The sequence below is a fragment of the Lepidochelys kempii genome, chromosome 27 (genome assembly GCF_965140265.1).
Source record: "Lepidochelys kempii isolate rLepKem1 chromosome 27, rLepKem1.hap2, whole genome shotgun sequence".
NCBI classification, from domain to species: Eukaryota; Metazoa; Chordata; order Testudines; family Cheloniidae; genus Lepidochelys; species Lepidochelys kempii.
The window spans coordinates 19,376,967-19,394,236 of record NC_133282.1 but is presented as its reverse complement, the minus strand read 5'-3'; the positions used below and the strand labels follow the sequence as shown (position 1 = coordinate 19,394,236).

Below are 17,270 nucleotides of genomic sequence, written 5' to 3'. Positions count from 1 at the left end.
TGTTAGTCTCTAAGGTGCCACAAGGACTCCTCGTTATTTTTCCTGACTAAATCGTAGCCTGACTGAGGGAGCTAGCAGTGATAGATCTCATCTGGTGCTTCTGGCTGCTCTAACCCCTTGCAGTGAAACTTGATGTAGAGTGCTGGTTCTCGGGTTTTGAAGCAAAGGATTCTTGCTTCTTGCCCCACTCATGTTTGTGTGTTCTGTATGTGTGTGTTCATTTGCTCTGACAATTGTCCAAAGGCCTGGTACTGATGATGTGTCAGTGCAGTGGAACTGGACAATCAGGTGCCAGTTGTAGGCACTATGTGTCCTAACCCTTGTCCTATGGCTTTGCTGTGGGAATCATAGGCGCCGACTCCGTGGGTGCTCTGGGGCTGGAGCACGGCAGCTCCCCACCCCCGCCCAGCTCACCTATGCCTCGGCTCCACCTCCACCTCCTCCCCTGAGCGCAACACATGCCCACGTTTCCCCCCTAGCTCCCAGCGCTTGTGCCGCAAAACAGCTGTTTCGCGTGGCTGGGGGGGAGGGGTGGAGGGGGAACGCGGCACGCTTGGGGAAGAGGTGGGGCCGGGGCAGGCATTTTGGGAAGGGGTCCAGTAGGGGCAGGGAGGGGGCGGAGTTGGGGCAGGGACTTTGGGGAAGGGGTTGGAATGGGGGGGACGGGGCAGGAGCAGGGAAGGGGTGGAGTCAGGGCAGGGCGGGAGGGCGCGAGCACCCTCTGGCGCTAGTGAAAGTTGGCGCCTATGGTGGGAATATGATGAAAGCCCCTCGAGTTGTGTGGCAGCTGAGGCCCCCTTTGAAGCCTGATGCCAGCCTCATGGAATCTGTGGCAGGTTCTGTTTGGGACGCCCTGAGCTCCGGGGTGGCTAATATGGGCTTCAACCACTGCTTGTACTTTACCTAACTGCCTGTATCCTTCAGATTAGCATCCCAGATTGTTCTGTGTGACTCCTTGGGAGGCAAAGCGTCCCTGGTTTCTGAAGAGACAAGTCTGGTTTCTCGCCTTCAGGCCTCACTCTAGATTTCTAAGGAGGAAACTGGAGCTGTGCTTAGCCTTATCCTGTTAAATTTGCATGAGTGATGCGATTCGGAGGAAAAGGAGCATCTTTTATGTCGTGATAAACCTGCCTTGATTTGCCTACTTTTGAGCAGTTTGTTCTGAACCCAAAATGTGGACTTTTGCCTCCAGTGAAGAAAGATGTGCAAATCACCCCGCCTTCCCTCCCTACACATTCACCCATGCCTAACTACTGGGAGTCTGGGACGTTCTTCAGAGTAGCAGCCGTTCTTGATTGCTAGAGAATTTGTCGACACTGACAAGCTTACAGCAGCACAGCTGTACTGTCCTGTGCCTCTGCAGATCTCCCGTGTAGCTGCTTCCCCAAACCACCCCCAACAAGCGGTGGTAGCTACGTTGGCAGAAGAGCGTCTCGCACTGACATAGTGCTGCTTCAAAACATAGCTGCTGCTTGTGTTGACTCGTGGCATTAATTCAAGCCAGCTCTTTGAACCCTGGTGAAATGGAAAGAGTCTCAAAATTCAATGACAAGCTACACAAGTGTTGCCAAAGTGTAAAGGTGACAGGAGAGATCATGTGTCTCTCAGAGGTGTGTACAGGCCAAGCTCCTGCCGAGGACAGGGCCTCACAGCGTATCTAAGCCTTAGTCCCCTGGGTCCAGGGTCCTTGAGACTAAGTGATGCCTGACTTGCCAGAGCTGCTAGAGGGCAACATGCATGTCTCAGCAGAGCTCCAGGGAACCAGACTTGGAAACATGCTGCATTGGCTCACAGGGAGCGCCTTTGTGGGGACTTGTGATGTGTTTATAACTTGTTGACTGTTGTCCTGACCTCCTCATTACTGACAGTTTTCTTTAACATTTTGCATGTTGTACCAGCACGGTGCAGCCCTACGGGGCAGTCTAATGCAGATGAGGTGCCAGTGTGTCTGGACTTGTTCAGACAAACTGGGAAGGCAAGCAAGAAAATGCAGGTGACTAGAAGGATAATTAGATCTTCCTGCTTTGGCGGAAAAGCAATAGCTCTGGAGGCTTTTCATTTGAAAATTGAAGGCGTATTCTTCTGTGTGAGAAGGTAGGGTGGGAAGGTAAACTTAGGGGGAGGGGTGTTTGCACAGAATTGAATGCAGATGTGCAGCTATTCTGAAGAAGTTCGTTGGGTGTGGGAACTGCAACTCCCAATATGTTGCTTAGGGCTGAAATCTCTGCACAGTGTAAGCTCAGACTGGCTGGAAAAGAGTTAATTGTGTATTGGTACAAGGGCCAATTTCTGAGCAGCAAATGCTATGCTGAAACCAGGATTTGATTCCTATACTGATTGCCTCAGTCTCTTTGCTGTTCTTAGTAGCTCACGAATAGCTCACAAAAGCTTATGCTCAAATAAATTGGTTAGTCTCTAAGGTGCCACAAGTACTCCTTTTCTTTTTGCAGATACAGACTAACATGGCTCCTACTCTGAAACCTTAGTAGAAGTGTGTCTTCTCATCCAGAAATTAAGGGTGTTCTAGAATAAATACAGCTAGATGTTGTTGCTTTTGAAGACAAAGCTGGGTTGGTACCTTTATTTTTTATATTTTTGTCCCATAAGGGAGACGATTATGAGAGAAGAACTTCAACAACACTGTACATCCTAGGTTGAGGGCAGTCTATTTGAAGTTAGGCTGGACCAACATGGCTCTCAATACCTGGAAAGACACTGAACAAATTATTAATCAATTTGTTAGCATCTAGAGGATAATAGGGTTATAAGGAGAAGCAAACTAGGGAAATGTGATCTAGAGGAAATTACTATAAGGTGGGTGCAAAGCTGGCTGAATGATCGTATTCAAAGAGTACTTGGTTTACTATCAAACTGGGAAGATGTATCTAGTGTGGTCATGGAGGGGTCTATCCTGGGTCCAGTACTAATCAATATTTTCATTAATGACTTGGATAATGGAGTAAAAGTATACTTATAAAATTTGCAAATGACACCAAGATGGGAGGGGTTGCAAGCACTTTGGAGGACAGGATTAAAATTCGAAATGACCTTGATAAACTGGAGAACTGGTCTGAAATCAATAAAATGAAATTCAATAAAGTCAATGCAAAGTACTACACTTAGGAAGAAAAAATTAAATGCACAACTACAAAATGGGGGCGGACCGGCTAGGTGGTACCGCTGCTGAAAAGGATCTGGGGTTAGAGTGGATCACTAACTGAATATGGATCAATGTGATATAATTGCAAAAGAGGCTAACACCATTCTGGGGTGAATTAACAGGAGCATCATATGTAAGACATGGGAGACAATTGTCCTTCTCTACTTGGCATTGGTGAGGCCTCAGCTGAAGTCCTGGGACCAGTTCTGGGCAGCACACTTCAAGAAGGATGTGGACCAATTGGAGAGCATCCAGAGGAGAACAACAAAAATGATCAAGGGCTTAGAAAACCTAAGCTCTGAGGAGAAGTTAAAAAGCCTGGGAATGTTTAGTCTTAAGAAAAGAAGACTGAGGGGTGACCTGATAAGTCTTCAAACCTGTCAAGGGCTGTTCTAAGGAGGGTGGGGATCAATTGTTCTCCATCTCCTCTGAAAGTAGGGCAAGCAGTAATCAGCTTAAACTGCAACAAGGGAGATTTAGGTTAAATATTAGGAAAAAAATTCTAACTAAGGCTAGTTAAGCACTGGAATAGGCTTCCAAGGGAGGTTGTGGAATCCCTGTCATGGAAGGTTTTTAAGAACAGGGCCCTGGACTAGATGACCTCTCATGCTCCTTTGAGCGCTACATTTCTATTCTCATATAGCTACAGCAGAAGGAAAATGGCACAAATAACCTGGGAGGAGGGTGTGTCTACAGACTCATTATAATTGGAAAATCTGACTGAATTACTCCTTCTCTGAATGTTTGAGGGGAATGTTCATTAAAGCTCTTCCTAGCAAAAAAGAAAAGTGGAACAAGAGCAAATCCCTATCTGCCTATTCCCTGAAACTGAAAAGACGTATAACTGAAGGGTGCCTATCTAAGGTATTAGTAGAACAGGAATGGGCTGTAGCATTACGGCACTATTAATATAAAGTTTGTAGGCTGGAATACCCTTTCCAGGGCATGCCCATAGAATTTGCTATGTCAGCTCTCCTGGTGAAGTGGTTTAGTCCTTGTTCCTTTACTGTATATGTTTTACTCTATTTTATTGTTATTTATACTGTGATCGTGCCTAGGCAACTCAGTCATGGACCAGGGCCCCTGGTTCAATCCCAGAACAAAGAGACAGTCCCTGCCACCAAAAGCTCACAGTTTTATGACCAGAAACAGGTAGATACAAGTAGGCGGGGAGCATGAGATAACAGTGAGTCACCGGGAGTCAGCATGATAGGCAGCTGCCCAGCACACCAGCTGCCGCACCATTGTCAAGCTTTTCACAGGCCTCGTGTGGAAGGAGGATTCTAGGATTTAAGTCTGTTTAATTGAATGTTTGTGTTAGCTGTAAGAAAAGTTGAAACAATAAAGCCTGAGAGGGGTGATTAAGATTCTGACCACCCTACAGGCTTGTAACCAGTTTGTGACCCATAATGTACAACATGGTTAAAACTTGCTTACCAACCAAAGTGGTGACAGTGTTTTGTCCCTGCCCGAGCCCTAGTCTGGAGCACAGATGGCTATCTGAGGTCATCACACAGTGGACAGGGCGCCCTAAGTATATTTGTGTAACCAGTTTGGCTGGGCGTACTTACTCCCAGCTGCCTGTGAACTAGGATTCCCCAGGGTGCATTGTTCTGTATGTCCTCTGGGCACTATATCCCCTACAAATCATGGATTTGCACTGCTACAAACATGGTCACGATACAGAAAATTTGCTGTGTGCAGACACAAAGTGTTACTTGTAACCAACTATGGCCACTGCACAACCAGGTATGGCAACTGCACATCTACCTGGGTACAAAATCACAGTTAAGCGCTGCAGTGCGGAGAAGGCATACATGAATTCATGTCTACTTGTCTCCTGGTGCCTCAACCTGAGTTGAGGCATCTCCATGAAAACTTACAAATGTATGCTTTAAAGAGGGTCAAAGAATTCTTATCAGAAGAAAGCAAAGAGCCGTCCCTGGAAAGGATTCTTCATTTGTTCTAGATTCTTTATTTGTGTCTCTGTAGTAGAGGCTGTGGGGATCTCTGCACATGAGGTTTTATAGCTTTCTCCAAAGTCTAAGCTTTCATTTAAAATAATAATAATTAATAATTCTAGGCCTTTGGGATGTGGGGAGAAATCAGAGAAATCAAACTGCCTAGCTGTTGTCTTTTCATCCCTGCAGACAAACAAGTGTGGCTTGATGAGGCATTAATTCTTGAAGTCTTGTTATTACTATTGAGTTGCTAACGCTGTTAACTATTTCATTGCTCTTCGTGCTCCCACAAGATGGGATGGTCCACGGGGAATGAGGCTGCAGATATTCAAACACCTTTATCAGACAGTTTCTGGATTATTCAAAAACCACAGAGGCACTTGCTATTGTCATTATGATGAGCTCTGTCTACAGTATCTTCAGCAGGAAGTGCAGGCCTCCTGCAGTGTGACTGTGAGCTGTTCAGTGTTGTCTTTGTGAAGAGAGAGGTCAGGTGTTTGGCAGGTCATATAAGATGCCAATATGCTACAATTTTCTCCTAAATTTCCCACCTGAGAGATCATGCATACAGAGGGGAAGCTTTCTCTCCCTTTCTCCCACACATACATGCAGAGTTTAAACGCTTTCTCTGAAATGCTCCTTCTCCTGTTAGTAACTTACGAACTCCAGCCTTCCCCCTCAAGCAATCTGCTTTTTCTGGAACGATTGCTTTGCAAAGGCTACGTCCGTGCAGAGACATAAATGTTTCTTGCTTCTCTCAGGACCTTGGCATATCGTTCCCAGCTTGAGTTTCTCAATCAGTAGCTATTTGTGCCACAATGAATTCTCTAAGATTCCTGGGTATTGGGAAATAATGAACCCTAGTTAGAAAGTCATCTTGACTTCGAAGAAAAGAGGGAAAGAAACGGAGGCCTGATCTACACTACAAAAGTAGGTTGACAGAAGCCACCTTATGTCAACCTAATAATGTGTGTGTCTACAGTACCGGGTCCCTACCGCTGACCTAATTCGCCTGTAATGTCGACTTAAGTACTCCACCTCTGCGAGAGACATAGCGCTTAATTCGATGTTGATGGGTCAACAGAGAGGTGGTGTAGACACAACATTGTGTGAGTCGACCGAATTAGCCTCTAGGGGGTATCCCACAATGCTCTGGAGACTGTTTGCTCTGGAGATAGTTTTCAACTCCGCTGCACAGCAGCCAAGTACACAGGAAACAGCACCTTCCCTGTTAAAGCCCCGGGAACTTTTGAATTTTCATTTCCTCTTTGATCAGCATGGAGAGCTCGCCAGCCCAGCTGATCATGGTAACTCAGTGCCCCAAACATGCTCCAGCCTGGAAGTTGTGGATCTTATTGGTCTGTGGGGAGAAGAGTCTGTGCAGGCACATCTCCTATCCAGCCGAAGAAATGAAGACATCTGTGAAAAGCTTGCGCAGGGCATGGGAGAGAAAGGCTACACCAGGGGCATGCAAGAGTGCCATGTGAAAATCAAAGAACTTAGGCAGGTGTACCAGAAGACAAGTGAGGTGATCAATCATTCTGGTTCTGCACCACTGATGTGCCACTTCTACAATGAGCTGCATGCGATTCTCAGCGGTGACCCCACCCCTGCCCTCAAACGCAATGTGGGCACCTCCCAGGAGTCTGAGTCCTGGGCCACCTCAGGCAACAACGAGGAGGACATTCTGGACGAGGAGAATGTGAGACAGGCAAGTGGTGGATCCATTCTCCTCAAGAGCCAGGAGCTACTTTTAATCCCATAGCCCAGCAAGGCACAGGACAGCATGGTGGCCAAGCATGATTCTGGGGAAGGCACCTCTGGTGAGTATGCAATTCCAACCAAACTGTAGGGGTTACACGCTCTTATACTTTATGTTTAAGATGAAGAAAAAGAGAGGTGCAGTGGGAATCCGCTTCCCAGTGGCCACTCCAACTACACAGAGGGTGTACTCCGGAAAAGACTGTTTATGTGCACAGGGATGGTCTGGGAATCCTCCATGGAGACCTCCAGGAAACTTTTGGAGGTACTCTGCAATCCTTTGCAGAAGGTTTCTGGGGAGGACTGCCTTATTTCTTCCACCACGGTAGGATACTTTCCCACGCCACTCCAGTATTAACTCTGCTACCCTCATTGTAGTACACAGCATAGCAGCATAAGGACCAGTTCTGTACCCAGACGCTTGCAGCATCTGCTCCCTTGCCACCTCTGTCACCCTCGGGAGACTGATATCACATAGGGTCACCTAGGGGAGACTGTGGACGTTTTCATTACAAGTGCTCGGACCACAAACAATCATTCATGGTGATTTCCGAGTCTCTCAACTACGGTTTCCCTAACATGCCAGTGTTTTGGTTGGCAGGGAATTCAGAATCTCCAAGCCCAGAGCGACTGTTGCCTGCTGCGTTAAGGGAAGGGGAAGGTGTGCTTCCTATGTTTTCTCATGGCCGCAACGCCCTCCCCCCCCCCACACACACACTTTGGAGCTGCCTCAAATAAAAAAACCTCAATTTGGGAGGCTTAACGCTGGTCCCCAGTCTCCAAGCACCGTCCATGTTGCTAAAGGGAAGAGGCATTGTCCACTTACACACCTGGGCTCCCAATGCGCGTTTCCCACAAGTTGCAGCACAAGGCCCGTCGCCCATGCCACTGGGACATATTCACCACGGCAGGAACAGCAAACAGGTTTATTGAATGGCTAGAGATTCTGATTATGTTCTGGCTTGCACTTGAGTGTAATAAGGAGAGGGATATTTAAATAGCATCCTTGTACCAGACCCCAGGTATGCACTGACAGTGGTTGCCTTGTGCTTTGCATGCCTTACAGTGGAAAGCTTGGCCTTCAGCACAGCTTCCACACCAGCAGAGAGGCTTTTGCAGATTAGAGGATGGAAAAAGAGACCGTGTGATGACTTGTTCAGCGAGATAATGAATGTGTCTGGGACAGCGGACATGGAGCTCAGAGCCTGGAGGATTTCATTGTCTGAAAAACGACATGGACAGAGAGAACAGGAGAGCATCCCAGGAGCACAAGAGGGCTATGCAGGATGAGATGCTGCGGATTACGAGGAACCAGTCAGACATGTTGGAGCGTCTGGTTGAGCTTCAAGAAAAACAGCATGAGGCTAGACCCCTGCAGAATGGCCTGCAAACATCACCCTATTCCCAATTGCCCTCCCCCAAACGTTCCAGGAGGCGGGGGGTGGGGGGGGGAAAAGATGCAGTATCCCTTCCACTCAACACCAGTGGAGGGCACAAAGAACAAAAGGTGGCCATTCAAAGACCTTTGATGGCCAGGACTTCTGTGCTTTCACAGACAAGCTGACTTGGTTTCTCCCCTCCCAATTTTATCTCGCGGTTTACCCAAGGTTAAAGTATTTCCCTGCTCTTTCAGTTTCTGTATGTTTGTGCAATAAAAGTCAATGTTTCGAGAATGAAATGCTCTTTATTTATTGTGAGCATGAGGGTGTGGGGAGGGGGAGGCGAGGTGCAGGAAAAATGATGCAACAGAGGAGATGGTATGGGAAGGCACAACGCAGATAAACAGTGCACATTACTGTGGCTCATTACTGAACCAGGTTTTCAAACCTCCTGGAGACCGAGCTGCTCACTGGGTTCTTCTTATTGCCCTGGTATCTGGCTGCTCAAAATTGGCTGTGAACCTATCTGCCTCCATGCCCCACCCCTGCGGAAACTTCTCTCCCTGGGCCTCACAGATATTGAGCACACAGCAGGCAGCGATAACAATGGGGATATTGCTTTCACTGAGGTCTAACCCAGTAAGCAAACTGCTCCAGTGACTCTTTAAATGCCCAAAGACACATTCCACCACCATTCTGCACTTGCTCAGCCTATTGTTGAACCGGTCCTTACTGCTGTCCAGGTGGCCGGTGTTCGGCTTCATTAGCCATGGGAGCCGGGGGGCTGGGTCTCCCAGGATCACTATTGGCTTTTCAACATCATCAGTGGTTATTTTGTGATCTGGAAAGTCCATGATTGCAGCTTTCTGAAGAGACCGGAGTTCCTAAAGATACGTACGTCATGCACCTTTCCTGACCATCACGCACTGATGTCGGTGAAACGGCCCCTGTGATCCACGAGTGCTTGCAACACCATAGAAGAGTATTCCTTTCAGTTTTATGTACTCTTTGGCAAGGTGGTCTGGTGTCAAGATAGGGATATGGGTTCCATCTATAGCCCCACTGCAGGTAAGGAACCCCATCGCGGCAAAACCATCCACTATGTCCTGCACATTGCCCAGATTCACTACCCTTCTTAGCAGAAGTCTATTAATGGCCCTGCACACTTGGATCACAACAATACCCACGGTGGATTTACAAACTCTGAATTGACTCCCCCCAGTCTGGCCTTGCAAGCTTCCTCAGAGAGATCGCCACTCGCTTCTCCATAGTCAGAGCAGGTCTCATTTTAGTGTGGCTGCACTTCAGAGCCAGGGAAAGCTCTGCACGAAGTTCCTGGAAAGTGGCCTTCCGCATTCAAAAGTTCTACAACCGCTGCTCGTCATCCTGTGGTCATGCTCGTCATAGCTGCGTAATGATGCGATCCCACCAGTCACTGCTTGTTTCCCAGGGCCAGAAATGACACTTCACCATGTTCACCTGCTGTGCAACTGCCAGCAGCAATTGGGAATTGTTTCGTTTCTTGGGTTGCAGCAGGGCTGCTTGAATAACATCACAATGTTCTGTGCGGCGGCTCCTGTCTCAGCTCTGGAAATACTGCAGGATAAGGCTTGAGGTGTTTGTAATGCTCACAACAAGAGTAAATAGGTGAGCTGGGTCCATGCTTCTTGGTCTATGGCATATGTGCAGCTAAACCAGGCTTTCAAAAAAGGCACAAAAAACTATGGGTTGAATGCCGTTGCTATCAGGATAGGGAGGGAGAAAACTACATCGTGTGAGGTTGAAGCCATGTTCCCATTCTCATTCCCCCCTGCAACAATATTTTGGTCCCATGAGTCATTGCAAGCCCTTCCCAAAAACCCCTGCAGCTAGTTGCACTGCTTTGTGTATTGATGCAAGGGCTGCTGGTGAGGAATGCAAGGGCTGCTAGTGAGGACGCACTCCACCGACACAATGAGTGTGGTATAGACTCACCGAACCGACTTAATTCCTGCGGCGGCTGGATGTCGGCTTACATTAAGTCGACCTAACTTTGTAGTGTAGACGTGCCCTGAATCTGCAGGGGGAAGAACTGCATCAGTGTGCTTGTAATCCCTAAGGGAAACCAGCCCTAAAGAGCCTTCCAGCCGAAAGTTCTGATTTTACACACAGAGACTCATTTGTGCCTCACTGTTTAATTACAGCTTACTAAGTGCCAGATCTGAATCTCCGCATCTCTCTTTCTTCCTCTTTGCAGCTCAGGTTCCAGACAGCGATGAGCAATTTCTGCCTGACTTTCATTCGGAAAACTGTAAGTACCGTGGGAATGTGTTTATGGGGAAGGGGCAGGAGCTGCTTCAACCAAACAAATGTATCAATGAGAAGATCACTGTGCCACATGGAGAGTCAAAGCAAAGGCACGAGCTCCCTCCTGCACCACCCAAAGTAGAGGGATAGTGACCACCTCTCCCTTTCTTGAGAAGACAAAAATATCCCTATCTAATTCCAGTCAAAGGCATTTGGCACATTCCCCTAATACTGAGGTTCCAAGGCTGTTGGCGTTTGGTGGCAGATGTGTATGATGGTTAATTGGGCAATTCCAGCCAGCTAAGGAGTGGCATTGGCATGAAATGCAAGGGCGAAACCTTCACCTATAGCCACCAAGCTGAAGGAAATTGGCTCGGATGGAGATGTTCTCACTGGAGGGAGAGGAGAAGAGGGAAAATAAAAAAGGAGGGGAAATCCATCTTTAGTCATAAGTCAATTATTTTTGGTTAGGATTTTATTTACAAAGCTCTTGAGGTGGGACATTAACAGTACGGAATTGGGGTCTGGGTTACAGATGGCATCAGCTCCTTTAAATCTCTGACGTCTGGAGTCTGAAGGCATGTACCCACCTTTGGCCATAAATGGAAGTGTGCTGAGAGCTCCCTTGACGTATTGGGAACCTCCTAATTATCACTTCTGCTGGGCTCTGATAATCAGCTTTGACACCTGCCACCTGGGCAGGGGATTGGATTAGGAGCTGGGTACTGTGTAGGGGGACTTGGTGCTGCCCAGATTGGAGACACTGTGAAAACTGAACTCTCCTGAGGCCGACCTGCAGTGGAACAATCAGTTTCCTAAATAGATCCATGCTCCAGCCTGATCCTTGTGTTTTACCAAACTTCAATGAAACAATCAAATGGGTGTGTTTGCCCATGTGTGTGGGAGCATTTATATCACCCACCCTCATTCTAACACCAGAGCACTTCTGTTCACAAAGGAGGGTCTGATACAGCACGGTTAGTGCAGCACCAGGGAGCTGTCTCTGTATAATAATGGTGCTCAGTCCTTGCAGAGCACTTCCATCCTCCAAGGGCTGAGCAGGCCCTAAGGAACATCCCCGGGAGGGATGGCTACTTCCTAGGTGTGGACCCAGACGCAAGGTCACACAGGCGTCACTGGCAGCGCTGGGAAGAGAGCCCAGGAGTTCCTGCCTCTCCATTCATGGTCCATCCCTTTCTCCACTCCAGGAAGCCCCTGTGCTGACCCCAGCCTGTCTACATGGCACAGGGTAGTATTTTGAGAGCCTAGCTGGATCCTCATCAGAATTAACCTTGTAACTGGGAGCCATTGAACCTGCTGTCCGTTGTCCTGTGCAACTGCCTGTCCCATCCAGCTGATGTTAACAGACTGTTTTGAGTAGAGAGTCTGTGTTCCAGGCTGGCCAAGAGAGCCCAGAGCCTGGCGTGTCAGAGCTTCAGGAAGCCCCGCTCCCCTCTCCAAGCCCCTGCACATGTGAACATCTCACACTAACTGAGAACAGAGGGAGATGGATGTTTAAAGCCCTTCCAGACAGCTCTGTGCTTTTCCAGGGACGATGCTCCTCACTCCCCATCAGCTCCAGGGATGGGTTCCCCTCCCCCTTTCTGTGTCTGCTCATGAAAAAAAGGACAACGCACTTTTTCTGATTGCTCCCCTCTCACCCTCACTGGGATTTGGCTTTGCAGCACTGGCCCAGCATGTGCTCTAAGTCATATGACTTCTTTCTTCCTCCCGCTGACCTGGAGCTGAGGAGAGGGCTCGTCCCATGTTTCATTCTGAATGAATGAGCCAGTTGTAATGTAATAGCCTGTTCCAGCTATTAGGGGCCGGAAAGGGTTGGCCGCTCCTAGCACACTTTGCTTCATGAGGCTTGAATGGAGCTCAGTGTACTGGCCAGTGGGGTTTTTTCTCTCCCTTGACAGCAGCATTTTTGTGGCTGGTTCTGTAGTTTCTGTTTACTCTGTAAAACGAATTGAGCTGTCACAGACAGAAGGGGAAGGAGTGCTCCCAAGCTATGGAAAGAGACGTCTCTTCTCCACCCCTGCTCCTGGGACCTGCACTGTTTGCACAGATGTCATGCTTCAGACACTGAATCTCTCCCAGGTGTGGGACAGGCCCTGGGGGGCGGGGTTTTGGGGGGAGAGAACTCGCTCCTGTTCGGTTGTGCAACGAGCTATTCATGAGCATGCCACTCCACTGTGATTGATGGACGCCTCAGGTTTGGCTGTAGGATCAAGCCCTCAGCAATAAGGACTAGGAGCCTCCCTGCTGTTGCGGGTGTATTTATTGGTGTTGATTTCTACCTGAGGGTCTGGATCCCTTGGGGGTCAGGAGGGATTTGAGGAATAAGCACATGGGCTCTTCTCCTCTGGGCTGAAAGTCAGAGCAGGTGAAGGGGGTGAGGCTCCAGGTGCCTGTCTCTCTCTCTCTGATTGAGAATGGATTTGTTTGGAATGACCAGGCGTGGCCTAGAGCCACACTGCGGTGATAAGCTGCCCCCTTCTCCAGTCCTGGGATGCCTGCTTATTTACAGTTGAGGGGCCACACATGTCACCTCCACAGAGAGCTTACTTTGGATTTGAACCCAGGACCTCTAGTATCATTAGCCAATATTGTACCATTAGGCCATTGTAACAGGGCCAGCCACCTCCTAGGCCTCTCCTCTCATGGCCAGAATGCCCTGCTACCAACTTCTGCCCTCATCAGGGCCCCTTAATAGCTTACAAGCCACAGGTAATTTCAACATTCCTCTCCTGAGCTACCTATATTGAGTCCTTACATAACAGGCCTCCAGGCTCCAACCCCATTCAATCCCTCTCTCCCTTTATATATGGAGTTCCCAGCCCTCCTTCCTAGGGCTAGGCCCCAGGTCAACATCTTTCAGGCTTTAGCTGAAAGCCTCTCTCAGCTCTCTGGCTTCCAGTCCCTCACCCTTCTCTTGGGCAGGATCCTTAGCAGGAGCCTCCTGCTCACTACAATTCCTTGCTCACAGACCCTTTGGGCTCAGAGTCTCATCCCTGCAGAACCATTCACACTCTCTCTGCCACAGCCTACCCTTCCCTCCTTCATGGGAGCCTCCTGCTGCTCTTTATAGGCAGCCACCCTGATCTCTCCCAGGAGTGGATCGTTCTCTCCCGCCCATAATGGGTGAGCTACCCTATTATAGCCTCCAATCCACTTCTACCCCAGGTAGGTTGTTTATGGGGCATCCAAGGGACCATCTTCAGCATCTCACAGAGCAGAAGAGAAACACCAAGGGCCAACTCTGCTTTCAGCTACAATAGCATAATTCCAGAGTAACACAAAGTCATTGCTCCAGATTTAGATTGCTGTAACTGACAGCAGAGCTGCTTCCAAGCATTTGTTTCCAGCAATATCTGCTCATGAAAATAGGAAAGTTAGTACCTAAAATGTTAGAAATTTAAAAAAAACCAAACAAACCCAAGCCTTGTCCTGGAGAGCTCTCAATGGCCAGGCTCCTGGGTGCTCAGTAAGGCTTCAAGAATGCTCAAAGGTTCCTCCTTGTGCAGCTGAAGAGCAAAGGTGGCTGGGCTGGAGAACGACTGCTGGGGGTGATGGGAATAAAAAAAACTGGGCAACTCTTGGCAGTAAACTAGCCTGACACAGTTGGGGTGTTGCTCTTGTTATTCCTGGGGGGATTCTCAGGGGATTGTTCTCCCACCTCAGGCGCACTAAGAATTTCAGAATTCACTTTGACCCCCTCTTGTAGGGGGTGAAGTACGTCTTGCTCCCTTCACCAGCTGCTGCAGGGCGGAGTGCACAGCACAATCCTCATGGACAGAACTCTGCAAATCAGCCAGCGTGGCTCATCTCAGAGAGAGCTGTCTCCTGTTGGCAAAGGGTCTGGCATGAAGTTGACTGGCCAATTAACATCTCAAGTTACTTAGTGCTAAAATAAACTGAGCAAGCCATTCACAGATCAGTACTTAACCTTCCCTAGGTTTTTAGGGAGATTTTTAAGCATCTGAACCCCTAGTAAGTGAAATGGTATCAGCTAGAGTGGATGGAATTTTTAACTAGGCATGAACTGGTAATTGAGGACCAAACATAGACCTGGTGCAAGAGTGCACATCTCTCTGTACCTAACCCCTCCACTCCTTATGCTTCTTCTTCCCTTTTCTCCCCTCTCCTTGTTGAATGCTCAAAATGGGGCATAACCCCTGTAGCTCTTTCCTTCCTATGTCCAGCAATGACTTGAAGGAAGCAGTGGAGGCAAAGTCAGAAGGTACTTACCTTGTTCATAGAGCTGCATGTGGCCCTTAGCCTGGGACATGCTCCTCGGAAGAGCCTGTAAAGAGATTTTGCTCCCTGCTGGATTTAATTATGCATAAGAAGTAACAATATCCGCATCCCACTTCCTGACCCTGTAAACTGCAACCCACGTTTGTTATTCATTACATTCTAGCCAGCTCAGAAATATTTCTTCCCGCCTGCATCAGGCCAAAGCCACTGGCTGGAGCGATGAAGATGGGACAGTGCTCTTTCTTTAAATAAGGAATGCTTTAGATGAGTGTGGAATCAACCAAACATGCGCACATACAGAGGACTGCGATTAATTGTTTTCCATGATCGCTGAAAGTAGGATAAGAAGCAATGGGCTTAACCTACGGTAAGGGAGATTTAGGTTAGGGATTAGGAAAAACATTCTAACTCTAAGGATAGTTAAGCTCTGGGTCAGGCTTTCAAAGGAGGTTGTGGAATCCCCAGTACGGGAGATTTTTAAGAACAGCTTGGACAAACACCTGTCAGGAATAGTCTAGGTTTACTTGGTCTTGCCTCAGGGCAGGGGACTGGACTTGATGACTTTTCGAAGTCCCTTCCAGTCCCTTCACTTCCACAGTTCTGTGATTCTATACCTTTCCGCAATGGTTCATGCAGTAACATGGTCCCCACGCCCATCACTCACTCCTCTTTCTCCCTTCCCCCCCACATCTGCGCACACGCTCCTATGGGGGGCTACTGCATCTCCTCTGCAAATTCACTCTCTGGCAGTCTAGCAGTTTGGACCAAACAGGCTGCTTGTTTCTCCCTGCCCCTCCTTCAGCATGGAAAGAAGCCAAGTCCACCAAAGGAAATTGCCACAACCCACCATGCCACTGCTGCAGAAACCTGGAGCAAAGTGGCAGACACTTGAGCTGTTGCAGGATGAGTGGGGTGCAGAAAATGTAGGCACGTGTGTGCACTGCAGCTGGGAGCTGGGAAGCATTGTCCTTCCTGCTGATGTGTAATGTGCTAGCACCTGTCCAGAGAAGTGGTGGCACATTGAAAATTAAACGGGACAAGACACTAGGGAGCACTGGGTCCCCGAGGGATGGACTGCGTGTGACCTAGTTGGGCTTTGCCAGCCCTAATTAAAACATTAGACTAGAAAACCTGCCTTATAGTGATAGATTCAAAGGAGCTACTTAGCTTAACAAAGAGAATGTTAAGGGATGACTTGATTATAGTCCATAAGGACCTTACTGGTAAACAAAGATTTGTTAACGGGCTCTTCAATCTAGCAGGCAAAGATCTAACGTGATCCAATGGCTGGAAACTAAAGCTACACAAATTCAGACTGGAAATAAGGTGTGTGTTGTTGACAATGAGGGTGGGCGTCACAAGGGAACTCTCTGGCTTGTAGCTGCCTACTGGCTCTGCCTGGTGGCTTTCCATGCTGTTGATGTCAGTAAGGGCCTGTTGGTTTGTATCTGATTTTGGTCCTTATCTGTAGGGATTCTGGATAAAGAGCATTTCCTAAAGATCTAAGATAAAATGCACTACCGGCAGACTGACTGTGTGACTTTAAAGTACACAGTGCTTTGCTGAGCTGTCACTCACTAGGCAAACATTTACCTGGCTACATTGGGCCTTTCTCCAGACAGCTGCAACCCAGAACTCTGTGTGACCTGCACTGTTCTCTGTTCTAAATAGATATTGAAAAATAAAAAGGAGGGTGTTGGGGAAGCAGTGGTTATGTCTCCTTCACAAGAAATATCTCCTCCTCCCAGCTTCATGAGCAGTCTCTTTGCAAGAGGGCACCGGGGAACATCCCTCATGGTTGTATGTTGTCTGAACCCATGCTGTCAAATGTCACATAGCATGCAGCCGGCTGTGTAATGGTGCTGCGGGTGTTAGTGAACTGTGTGGTTACACTTAGCTGGTTCCCAGGAGACAACCTGAAATTTCTAATGTTACAAGGGGGCATCTTGCTGATACTGCTAGTTAGGAAGGGGTTTTAATCTTCCAAATTAAAAAAAACAAACAAAACTCCCTACCACTGAAAGCTTTGACCTCTGAGCTGTGAGTCCAATGGTCCTGTGTGATACAGTCTGTACTGACCTCTGGTCAGAGACCTTGGATAAAATTTTCAAGAGCCCCTAAGTGACTTAGAAGCTGAACTCTCATTGAAAGTGAGTGGTATTTAGACTTTTAATTGTCTAAGTAACTTGAAAATGGAATTTAGCCTCCTAAATCACTAAGGGGCTCTTGAAAATATTAGTCCTTGCTTTCTTCTGCATTGGTACAGGACTAAGGAGCGAAGATGGCTCAATAAGTATAATAATATTTCCCTACAGACATCCTTCAGCAGCCAGTGTAGCCGTTTCTATGGTAACCATCTTAAATTGTTTGTCCTACAGGACAAACTAGCGTATCATGAAATGTACCTCATGAGACTGTCAGTACAGTATGGCACAATGAACAACATGGCGATGTCACTCA

At 48.0% G+C, this 17,270-nt stretch overlaps 1 protein-coding gene across 5 annotated transcripts in view; it reads left to right on the top strand.

Annotated features, from left to right (window-relative positions):
• Positions 1–17,270, top strand: part of ETV4 (ETS variant transcription factor 4) — a 43,899-nt gene that overhangs the window by 10,917 nt on the left and 15,712 nt on the right. For all 5 annotated transcript variants that reach the window (XM_073325890.1, XM_073325889.1, XM_073325891.1 and 2 more), the window contains exon 5: positions 10,498–10,551. In XM_073325890.1, coding sequence (XP_073181991.1) covers positions 10,498–10,551 — 54 coding nt within the window. The remainder of the gene's footprint in view (positions 1–10,497; positions 10,552–17,270) is intronic.